Genomic DNA, 12,534 nt, shown 5'->3' on the forward strand with positions numbered 1-12,534 from the left:
CCTTCTCGTTGCGTTCAGCGCTTCACATACAAGGTGAAGCGCTGAATGAGAAGCCCACAATGTCTTTCATTCTAAACGCTCTGCATCACCTTAGCAGTGATGTCAGCACTCGTGGAGTCGTTTAAATGACTGTCGGCCAGTGTAAAAGGGCCATTAACCTCAGTCCAGCAGCACTGACACATCACCTATTGAGACTTAGGACGGCCTCCCACTAACGTATTTGCGCGCGCAATATGCAGTGATTAGAACCCATTGATTTCGATGGGTTCGTTCACATGCCTGTATTTTGTATGCACATTTTGGCCATGTAATAAAAGATAGAATATGCTCTATTTTTCAGCGTATTTGCACACCAAAGGTCCCCATTAGAGATGAGCGAGCGTACTTGCTAAGGCAAACTACTCGAGTGAGTAGTGCCTTATGCGAGTACCTGCCCGCTCGTCTCTAAAGATTCGAGTAGCGGCGGGGGAGAGGGGGGAGGAACGGAGGAGAGATCTCTCTCTCACTCTCTCCCCCCTGCTCACTCCAGCAACTCACCGCTCTCCCCCGCCGGCACCCGAATCTTTAGAGACGAGCGGGCAGGTACTCACATAAGGCACTACTCGCTCGAGTAGTTTGCCTTAGCGAGTACGCAATACGCAAGGAGATGCGTGGAACACTGCGTACGTCTGTTGGAAAAAGAAGATATCTGGAGCTAATTAGCCATTTTAATTAGTCCATTCGTTTGCTGCACGCAAATGAACGTGCACTATGGGCAGAAAAAGTAAAATATGCCAATATGTGCGCTAAAAAGCCTCGTTTATAGCTAAAAAATGTTGTGCGATGGCGTGTGCAATTGCACTTATGCCCGTGTGAAGCTTCATTTAGACTCTACATTCCTTATACAGTGATTTATAGAAGCTGCAGAACACAATTAGTGCATGATTTTTAATTAAACCCGAATTCAAAAATAATGTCAGAATTTTAGGAAAGGACCAACAAACCGCCCCCTGGCCCGTAAGCAGCTTGGCAAGCGATTTCTGACAGTCTGTGAAATGTGACATAGACATGACTGTGATGTCAAGTGGCTAGCGGCTACTGGCTAGCATGACTAGCCTGAAGGACCTTCCCTGACATCATAGTAATGTGACCAGCCGCGCAGTGAGGGAGTGATAGCAGGCATAAGCTGCATAACTTGAACCTGGTATTGAACACGCAGTTGACGCCAGCTATCCCCTCCCTCTCTGTGCGGCTGGTCACACGACTGTCATGTCAGGAAAGGTTATTTAGGCCACAGTGATCCAACAGCGGTGCAGGAGCACTTTCTCACTGAGCACTTTTTTGGGGAGTGAAAATTTTGGGGGCGACGCTGTAAACAGTAAGAAAACCTGCAAGTTATGTAAAAATTGTATCGCTTACTTTGTAAACAAAAGTAATGATTACAGATAGATTACCTTTAGGTACAAAGTGAACCACTAAAAACCTGTCTACGGCCCCAGGAGGTTTGCCTAATTTTATTTTGACCCTACGAACTGCCAAGTTGTGCAGGTCCGGTCTAAGTGGTAAACTGGGTTTTCTCTTATAATACAATGTAACCAGAAAATATTAATTACATTCCAGGCTGAATGTAGCCCATGCCTGAAGAAATAACATGGTAAGCAGAATACAAAGTGGTGCTTAAGTTGATGGCATCAGGCAGAGGTTAGTGGCTGGAAGGCGGCTTTACTCCCTTTTTATACTGTATATGCAAGCCATTTTTATGTATCACACAAAAGGAAATCAAAATGATAGTTTGTTTCTAATAACAGCCTACCAGAATACAGAGCATACTCCTATCAGCCAAGTCTCTGACATAGTGATGGACCTGAGCATAACATGACCCTAGAAATGATCATGGAACCAATCACTTGTCACTACAGTCTGTTTCTTAATATAACCCGTTAGATCTTGGGATGAAACTGAAAGGGAGGAGATACAGATTAGATATTAGAAAAAACTTTCAGACAGTGAGGTGATCAATTAGTGGAACAGGTTACCACGGGAGGTGGCGAGTTCTTCTTCATTGGAAGTCTTCAAACAAAGGCTGGACAAATACCTGCCTGAGATGATTTAGTGATCCTGCATTGAGCAGGGGGTGGACCAGAGATCCTGGAGGTCCCTTCCAACTCTACCATTCTGTGAGTCTATAATCTTATGTATGATATGGTGAAATTAAAAGTGATGTGTACATGTTCTTGGAGGAGGGACTTCTGAATCATCTTCTCTGGATTCAAGCTAGTTCACTGGATATGTTGGCTACCTTGGCCATTACATAGGGGCTATATCCTACCCATGGACTAACTAAATGAAGCCTTATTTGTCAGAAATGTGTGTCCAAATTATAACGGGTAATGCTTGGTATAGCTGAAGATCATCTTTCCTCATAGCAAAAGGATCCAATACTTTATTTTGAAACCAACACACTCAATCCTTCTTTTCCAAATATCCGTGGTTAGTGAAGAGTTGGGTTGACACCATACATGTTAAATGATCTGCTGGACCTGCAGAAATCAGTAGGATCAACCAACAGTAATCTAATGTATATGGGCACCATAAGAGTGGATAAAATAGGAAGCGCGGACCACCTGCTGGATGGCCTTCAGTGTCATGCCCTCACTCAGTCCTCTAAAAAGGGCATATGGGCGGTGCTTCTTTCTGGGAAAAAGCCTCTTTGGACAGCAGCTCTCCTCCAATCAGTGTGGATCTGGTGATGGTCACCCTACCACTTATGGAAAGTACTGTAGGTCTTCAAGCAGCAGAAATAGAAATTGAGGTTTCTATCAAAACTATTAAGACTATGAAAACAGTTTAAAGGGGTATTCCTATCATAACATGATGATTGGTGATGAACCAACTTTTTTCTATTCCCTGCACACCAACACTGCCGATCACCAACTGTGCATAGAGCTGCAGCACTGCCATATTTAAAGGAGTTGTCCAGAACTAGGAAAACATGGCTGATTTTTTTTCTGAAAATAACTCCATACCTATCTACAGGATGTGTGTGGTAGTGCAGCAGAGCTACATTCACTCACTTCAAAGAAGCTGAGCTCCAGTATCAGACACAATAATGTGTTTTAGGCGGATGAGTCCATGTTTTATTTCCAAGGTGCAACACTGCTGCTCTTTTATTCTGAAGATTACTAGGGATCCTGGCCAATCAGTGATCAAAATCCTAGCAATCATCTCTGGAACCCCCATCTATCATCTGGACCCTATTTCACTAGAAGAGGTTATTGCCCATAGATGACATCCCAATCTATCAGTTGTGTCTTGAAAACTCTTTAAAAATGCACCAGAAATAGAAAGGTTACCTATTCTGTAGTACCCTGTTTCTCTGAAAATAAGACATACCCTGAAAATAAGACATAGCATGATTTTCCAGAATTTTTGAGGATGCAAAATGATTTTTCAGGCTTTTTGAGGATGCTTGAAATACAGGCCCTACTCCAAAATTAAGCCCTGCTAACAGTTCATTAAAAAAGTTAATTTAAACAGTGTCCAGGCAGCTATACATGTAAAAAAGTTAAACCTTTTTGAACAAAAATTAATATAAGACACTGTCTTATTTTCAGGGAAACACGGTAATACATAAAGCTAGATCGGTCACCCTACGTGCAGTTACCCGGGATTCCATGTATCAGATCATGGAAGTAAACATATATTACCTTATCTTTAATATTTTTTTCTAATTTATGTCATGAAAGCCAGATACTGTAGCCTTTTGGTCAAGCAAAGGGTGAAAATTGAAAAGAATGACGTCATATTTTTGACAGGAAATTAAGAATTTTTGATGTCCTAGGAAACATCTCAGTGTCAATTTAATGTCATATTTCCACAGTCTGATTATTTGACACGTCTCAAATACCGGGATATCACAGCTTGGAATATTGCTGTCAAGATAAGATTGGCAACAGCGATGTTCTCTTTATCCTAATACGTAGGTAACTATTTCTTCTATCTTTTCGTGAAGTTGGATTTTACAGAAGAAGTTTAGACAACCAACACAAGCAAACAATTCATTGGCTATTGCACTAAAGAAAGTTCAGTAACAGAATGTAAAACTTAAGGATAGATAAGACTATTGACAACCAGAAGGGCCATAGGTTCAAGTTACTGGGATGTTTTGTTATCAGGATCAAATACTTGTGGCCGATAAAGGAAGGAGCTTTTAGGGTACCTCTAATAATGTGCTAGGATATGTTTCCCACCAAAAATGGATTGTCAGGACTGGCGGCTTGCAGGTCCTCCGTGCCCTCACCAGCGATCCTGTCACATAGGCGGCTGCCATGTGGTGCAGGGGAGCCCTGGTCCTAGTTACCTCCCCTGGCGGTTGGGCTCCTCCTCACCGCCGGATTACTAGGGACGCGGCGGGTTCCACCCCGCGCCACATCCTTGGCACCATGGCAACCCGGCACACGTCTCCTCCTCTGCCTCATGCAGAGCTAAGCGCGGGTTCCCCACCACTGCTGGGTGTACTCAGCTGCTGTCAGACTCCCCGCCCCAATCAGCTGCTGGGGTGGGAGCTCTGACAGTATTTAAACCTGCCTGTGTCTGCATATCCTTGCCAGTGTTAGTTTGGTCTTCCAGCTGCACCTGTGTATTCATATATTTGACTCCTGTTTTTTACTTCCTGCTTTTTGTACCCGACTTGCCTTCGCCTGACCCTTCTGTACAACGTACCCTCCTGCTGCTGACCCGGATTGTCTGACTTTGCCTTAATGTTATTTGTTCCAGTGTCTGTTTGTTTGTCAGTCCCCGTGTCCCACTTCCCTAGAGAGTGTAGGTACTGTCGTCCAGTTGTCGCTCTGGGGCTTAGACCAGGGGCAAATAGGTAGGGACAGGGGTTGCAGGTTTTTCAGGGACTTCCAGTTTCCCAGACCCCAGTCCTGACAGTAACACTGGCCGAAAGGAAGTCAGATCCCTGCATCCGACTGGCAACTTTGAACCTCTCGATTGAGGCTGTGGCGGCCTTAGCTAACCAGGTCCAGATTCTGACGAACCTGGTTCAGGACCTAATTTCCGGCCTGAACAGCGGGTAGCTAGGGGTTCAGTGCAGCCTCCTCCCGTTCCTGGTTTCTTTTCCAGGGAGAGAAGCCAGTTTTTCGCATTCAGAGAAGGCTGCAAGCTCTACTTTGACCTCTGACCTCACCCCTCCGGCACGGAATACCAGAAAGTGGGTATCATTATTTCCTGCCTGAGGGGAGAACCCCAAAATTGGCCCTTCTCCTTACCTGCTTTTTCGCTGCCTTGGACCAATTATATGACGAATCCGACCAGGCTGCCTTCGCAGTATCTAAACTCCTAGCCATGCCTCAGGGTCGGAGGGTGGCTGAGGACTATTGTTCTCAATTCCGCCAACACTGCACGGAATCTGCCTTGAAGGATTTATTTTTTGCCGGCCTGTCGGAAGGTTTCAAGGACCTATTGGTGGCACACCCTGAGCCTAAGACCTTGGAGAAAGCCATGTCACTGGCTATTGGGGCCGACCGATGCTTGAGGGCCAGATGTTCCACTTGGACCAGTCCAGTCCATACGTCCACTTCTTCGATAGACCCGACCTTATCACCTCCCACCGCAGAACCCAAGGAGCTGGGAACCATGACCCCTAAACAATGATGGGAATATTGCCTAAGGAAGAACCTCTGTTTCTACTGTGGGGAGGCGGGTCATCACATCGCGACCTGCGGGAAGAAGCCATGGCAGGAAAACTTCCACTCCTAGGCAGTTGTCGGGAGGACTGTCTAGGTACTCCCGGTGATGTCTAAAATGTTGTTGCCCTGCACATTAGAATTTCGGTCTTTCTACCATGATGGGCAAGCGTTTGTTGATTCTGGAGCAGCTGTATAGTGGCTGTGCCTGGTATGGCAGTTCATTCCCATTCACTTGAATGGCACTGAGCTGCTCACTAGCCATGTGACCAGTGGATGTGATGTCATATGCCTGAGAAGAGACACAGGAGCAGTGGTATTGGGTATTGAGAGACAGTATCAATGAGAGATTAGGGAGAGACGTAGAGAGAGTGAGCATTAAAGAGGTTTTCCAGACATAGACTAACATTTTATCACAATAAGTCATTTTGTAATAGGCTCACTGTTCCTGGTCTTGCCACTTTCTTCATTTGCTATCTATGTTATGTCACCCTCCACCTGAAAAATATGTCCACTTCTTCTGACATGTTGTTCGCATTTGCTACTTTCTCCACTGTCCACAGCCTCCAACATTCTGTGAGCAGTGCATGATGGGAGGACAGGAAGCACTGTGCTGTATTACTCATGTGCAGTTCCGAGTTAGTCTGCTTGAGTAGGCTTTCTCTGGCACTCTGAATGAGAGCAAGGTTGGTGCTGGTAAGTTGTAGGACCTGGGAGCTGGGGGCGGATCTACAGTGCTGGTAAGTTGTGGGACCTGTGAGCTGTGGGCGGAGCTACAGTGCTGGCCGGGTAACAAGCTCCATGCATGCTGGAAATTGTAGGTAACAGTCTACTACTTTGTTTACTGCAAAAGTGATGTATTTTTATATATATATATATATATATATATATATATATATATAAACATCAGCAAATTGCCGGCTGCACGAGACAGAGAAGAGGTCCAGAGGTCCAGGTTGCTATACTTAGCTATAACTCCTAGATTTCAGCATTTTCAGAATTTCCATTTTGTGCCTGGAACTCCCCTTTAAGGACACTGTTTCTCTGGTTGTTATTTCAGTTCCCTATCATCTGCTTCAGTCTTCACCATCATCTTCATCCTCATCATCTGGCTACCATCACCTTCTGTCCCTGCCATCTAATGGTGAGCCCCTAGTATAGTTTCTGTCTTGCTGTGTTAATATGTGTTTCATATCAGTATTTTTGTGACACCCGGTTGTTACAGTATTCGGGTCTTCTTTAACCCCTTGAGTGGCGGGTTTCCTACCACCCTGTCGTGCCCATCAGGGCAGGTTTTTTAAATGGGCTATTCATTTAATTTCAACTAATTTTGCAGTCGCGTTCCAAGAGCCATAACTTTTTCATTTTTCCATTGACACGGCCATGTGAGGGCTTGTTTTCTGCTGGAGAAGTTGTACTTTTTGTTGGCATCATTTTTGGGTATATATAATGTATTGCATAACTTTTGTAAAACAATTTGTAGGGAGATTAGGGAAAAAAAGTAATACAAGTTAAATCACCCTCCTTTTGCCATATCTATATTAAAAAAAATCTAAATCATAAAAGAAAAGTACATATTTGGTATCGCCGCGTCCGTAAATGTCTGATCTATCAAAATAGTACATTATTTAATCCCCACGCTGAACGTAATCCAAAAAAAAAAAAAAGAACGCCAGGAATGCACTTTCAATCACCCTGTCTCCCAGAAAAAATGCAATAAAAAGCAATCATAAAGTCGTATGTATTCCAAAATGGTACTAACGTTAACTACAGGACGTCCCGCAAAAAATGAGCCCTTGCTCAAGTACGTCGATGGAAAAATAAAGGAGTTATGATTTTTTAAACGGCCGGAGGAAAAAAAGAAATGGGGAAAGAAGAAAAAAAGGGACCGTTTCATTAAGGGTTTAAATAATGTACTAACTTCCTTCTCTGGGTCATTACAATGCAGGGATACCACATGTGTAATTTTATTTTTAATTTTTCACAAAGTAAAGGGAGACAAGTGTTTTTAATTTTATTTATTTTATTTTTTAAATAATTTTTAACTTTTTTTTTTTTTTACTTTTTTTTTTTTTTTTTGTCCCTTTAGTGGACTTCCACAGAGACCCATCAGGACTCCCTGATCACATTCTGGGGGGAAGGGGGGGGGGGGGGGTCCGATGGTGACAGCCCTTTACATGCTGTAGTGACAGCCCTTTACATGCTGCAGTCACATAGACTGCAGCATGTAAAGGGTTAACACAGCAGAGATCGGAGGTTTTCTCTGATCTCTGCTGTAAGAGCTGGTACCTAGCTGTCCTCTGGCAGCCAAGCACCAAGCTCTCCCTGCCACAGAGACCATCGGCTTGCTTCTGACAAGCCGATGGTCTCTATAGCAACCTGTAAACAAAGCAGGACATTAGAAGCGAGATTGCCGGCATATCGGCAATATCTTCTGCTTCTGTCATAGCCCTTGCTTTGTTTTCTGCGGGACTGTGCAGGCAGAGCACACTGTCACAGCTTGTGGCATTGTGCTCTGCAGCTCCCATAGCGATACATAGCCCGGAAACCTTCCGGGCTTTATCGCTATGAGCAGTGGAGCTCGTCCCGGAAGATTTCCGGGCGTGCCACTCAAGGGGTTAAGTCTGGGGGTATCTTAGTACTGGAAGCCATTGTTAGTACTCAGGAAAGGCAACCGCTATAGGTGAAGTTGAGTTTTGCAGTTTAGCCACCAGACAGCATCAGTGCGCTCCCTATCTCACATCTCTAATGTTAATATAAGCTGTAAACCTGTCTTAACTAGTTATTTCCCTACCTCGTAATGACCTAGAAAGTGGTGCCATGGTGGGTGAGATGCAGGATTAGGCGGTTGCTCTGACAACCTTGTACCATTAGCCTTATTATGTAACATGATGTCCGGTCAGTGAAATAACCTGACAGCTGAGAAAAGATTCGTGACAGAGCAGCATGAGATGTGATATTTATGTTTCCAGCGCGTACCATTTGTGAATAAAATCTCTTAAAATGCCACAAAGTCCCCCTTCTTCCTGCTGTCTGTCCTCTATCATGGTGGTGAAGGTGCCCTGTCTGAGAAGCAAGGATTGATTGAATTTATACAACGAAAAATGAGAATAGCAAGGAGGCGATTGCTCTGAAAGACATTGCTCTTCTTATAACTTCATGGAACTAAATGTTACAATACGAGTTTGTACATGTCTGTTCTGAGCAGGATCAATGGAAGGAATTCAATTATAAAAGTCTGGCTGCATCTTGTGATGTCTCTATCCACTGATTGTTCAGGTGAAGCCAACTTAGTTCCTAGCAGTACTTCCAGCGTTCCTTGATTCCTTTCTTCTTTTCTTTCTTTTCCTTTCCATTTTATTTCTTCCTTTTTCTTTTTTCCTTTCCTTTTGTCCTTCTTTAATTCTTTCCTTCCTACCTTTCCTTTAATCCCTCCTTTTCCTTAGCTTCCTTTTTCTCTGTCCTTCCTTAATTCCTTCTTAACTCTCTTCCAGTTCCTTTCATTTAATCCCTTCCTTATCTTTCTTCCCCTTTCCTTCCCTTCTTCCCTACTTCCTTCTTTCCCTTTCTTCCTTCCTTCCTTCCTTCCTTCCTTCCTTCCTTCCTTCCATCCTTTTCATCTGTCCTTCCTTAATTCTTTTGCCCCTTTTCTTCCTTTCCCTCTGTCCTTCATAACTCCTTCGTAATTCTCTTCCTTTTTCTTTCCTCCTTCCATTTCCTTCTGCCTTCCCTACCTTTTGATCTTTCCTTCCTTTTCTTCCTTCCTCCCTTCCCTTTCCTTCTGTCCTTCCATAATTCCTTCCTTCCCCTCTGTGCATCCTTAAGTCCTCCTTTCCTTTCCTGCAATCCTTCCTCTCCCCTCCTTGCCTTCCTCTAGTATTTTAAGGACGCCTGCACACAAACAGATTTACATTACGGAATCCACAGTCAGCGTCCGCACCGCAGATCCACAGCAAATACCATTCGTTACATGTTACGGAAAATCACTTCTTCCGGCACACTGGTGAAATCGAATTGCAATTTCCGCGAGTGTAGGAAAAATCGCAGCATATTCTATTTTAGTGCAGATTCTGCATGGGCAGTTTCTATTAAAGTTAATGGAAGCCGTCCGACCCACGGCACTTCCGCAATTGACATTGCAGAAAGATCACAGATTCCGCATCATCACCTAGTGACGGCGTGGGAAAAATAAACATTTAAAAATAAAAATCTGTACTGCGCATGTCTGACGGCGGCTCGCCTCGGCCATCCACAGAGCAGATAAAGAAGAGAAAGGTCAGCTGCTGTCAGGGTCGGATTGCGCTGCGGGCTCCTGTTCATATGTAGGCGGCCTAAGTAGTGTTTAATAACTGCTATACCTAAATACGAGCGTTCCTTTATGAAAATATTGAATGTGGCCCATCATGTCTTGGTGTGCAGCACGGTATGACAGTAACGTGCTTGTGGTATGGGCCAGAGTTGGAAGTTACTTGCTCAGAGGGGGGCGAGTGTGTAGATATTGATTGTGTAGCTGTGCGACGCAACAGCAAAAACAAGAATGAGGATGCTCCCGCGTGGGACGGAGATAACGAGAGGCCTGGTGAAGAACAGAGAATGAAAAAGAACTTTGTGAGAGAGAAAGGCCAAGTGAAAAGCTAAGAAATGGTGATCCCAAAAACATAGAAAAAAGTGACAGTGAGACATTCAGTGGCTGGGTGGATGTACGCTGATTCCATGGGGGATCTGTGAAAGGTCAGCTGCGGAAGAAATACGGCCATTCTGTCAGAAGAGAGGAGAATAGCGATCAAGTAAGTGTTGCATTGTCTACCCTAGTATAAATGACTAATGTCAAAAAGGGGCGGACAATAAGAGACTGTGTAATTTTCATTAAAGTTCATTTGAAAAATGCAGTAAGAAGCAGTCTAATCCAGCATTCCATATCATCCCTTCGACCAATGGTTCTAAGCCAAGGCATACGGTTAAAGAGCTAAACAGGAGCCAAGGGGGCGCCGAGTGTCAAAAAAGCCCCACCAGTTGTTGAGCCAATACCGATCCCTCCGCTGATACTACCAAAAAGGGTCTTGTTCAATGTCGCTCCAGCCCTGCACCACCTATCTGTACCGTTACACGTTCAGAACACTACTCAAGTGTGCGATGCAAGTTGTCTGCTTTTAGGGGCCCCAGAGTTTTTAGCAACAAGTAATTTTTGGTTTAACATTTACAGCCTGTCTACTCGCACTAAGTCCGCTGCTTAGCTCCCCTCCTGTAGACAGAAGTACACATGACCTTTAAGCCCTGTCAGCTGGAGGCGATGGGGAAAAGTGTCAGGAGGAGCGAAGAACACACAGGGATTTTGACAGAAAGGAGGGAGCTGATATTTACCATCAACTTGTGGTTGTGAAAGGTCGACAAATTAGATATTGTAGGAATCCCCCGGGGAAGACTGAACCATCCCTTGAATACATTTTTCAGATGCTGTTGGACAAAAAGTAGGCTATGATTTACAAAAAACCCACAACCGTGTAATCCATTAGAGTGTTTCCTGTCAAAGCATTTGATATATTTCCACTAGCTGTATGAACTTTCTAGCCCCAGGTCTCAGGGAGAGAAGTTAGTTGGATTATGCACATATGAGTAATATGCACCAATGATTACTATTAGGCTCGGTTCACAGAACGTTTTAGCTCTCTGCTGAGTTCTCCGACAGGGGGTTACGTCTGATTACCTGCAGTCTTCAGACATATCCCACAGTAGATCCATTTACTTTGGTGAGACAAACGCAACCCAAAGGTCCAAAGCGTTGGACTCCTTATGACCTGGTTTCTCTTTGTTTCCATATTTTCGGAGGACGCGAACGCATAGTCTATCACATAAATTTATATTTGATCTTGATAGGTAGACGGCACGGTCACATTTCATGCCCTTTATATAAATGTCACGGCGCTGCATTTTAACTCCTAAAGGACCGGATATCTTGAAGCAGTTTTATGCGGTTTTATGGCCTTAAATAAAGTACCGGAATGGGTTACCCATTTTGCCTCGGATGTTTTGATATACAATTTGCGTTGTTTCAGGTTATAGGGGGGTGATGGTTTAGGTTCACGTGGGTTGGGGGTTATTTGCTTTGTAATATATTTGTAGTTTATTCTAGAATTTTTTTTTCTTAGTTTTTTGTAACTTTTTTTTTTTAAATTTGTGTCGCCCATGATGTTTGGGAATGCATAGGAGCAGCATCTATAGGAGCCCCAGTTACAGGGAAAACATCCCCCTTAAGGCCACCTGCACACGGGTGGATTTGCATTGCAAAATCTGGATCGGATTCCGCCTCCAGATTTTGCAGCAAATCAGGCCATAGCATGCTATGGAAAAATACGATTTACTGCCCACGAGCGGAAAATGATTGCAGTTTTCCATTCGCGGGAAAGAAATCGCAGCATGCTGCGATTTGCCGCAGGATACGCATGGCCAACTTCCATTGAAATCAATGGAAGCTGCCCATGCCACTATGGCATGGGCAGTTATCTCAACTGCGCAAGTGTCGCTTGGCAAATTCGCAGCACAACAGGCCACGTCATCGCCATTGCGACCGTGCGGCGCCCCCTGTACTGCGCATGTGCCGCCCGGCACATTGACAGCACAGGAGAAGACACCAGGCAGGTAAGCAGGCCTGGCACCTGGATGAACTCTGTTGTGGGAATCCCACGTGCGGGGTCCGGGCACCGGGTCAAACTCCGCTGCGGGAATCCCGCATGCGAGGTCCGACCCGCCCATGTGCAGGAGGCCTTAGTGACAGTAGCCACTGGTAGAGCTGGGCTGGGGTCTACTAAGACCTAGCATCTCTGCCAAGTCAGAGGTATCTGGTGATCACGTGATCAGTGGATCCAAT

General features: G+C 44.6%; 1 protein-coding gene across 6 annotated transcripts in view; it reads left to right on the top strand.

The window, feature by feature from the left end:
- Positions 1 to 12,534, top strand: part of SGCD (sarcoglycan delta) — a 603,650-nt gene that overhangs the window by 331,045 nt on the left and 260,071 nt on the right. For 5 of the 6 annotated variants that reach the window (XM_066590465.1, XM_066590464.1, XM_066590467.1 and 2 more), the window contains one exon: positions 6,730 to 6,813. The exons of the other annotated variant lie outside the window; for it this stretch is intronic. In XM_066590465.1, the coding sequence (XP_066446562.1) occupies positions 6,811 to 6,813 (3 nt within the window). In that variant the 5' untranslated portion in view covers positions 6,730 to 6,810. The remainder of the gene's footprint in view (positions 1 to 6,729; positions 6,814 to 12,534) is intronic. 6 annotated transcript variants of the gene reach the window in all.

This window comes from Eleutherodactylus coqui, chromosome 2, assembly GCF_035609145.1.
Source record: "Eleutherodactylus coqui strain aEleCoq1 chromosome 2, aEleCoq1.hap1, whole genome shotgun sequence".
NCBI classification, from domain to species: domain Eukaryota; kingdom Metazoa; phylum Chordata; class Amphibia; order Anura; family Eleutherodactylidae; genus Eleutherodactylus; species Eleutherodactylus coqui.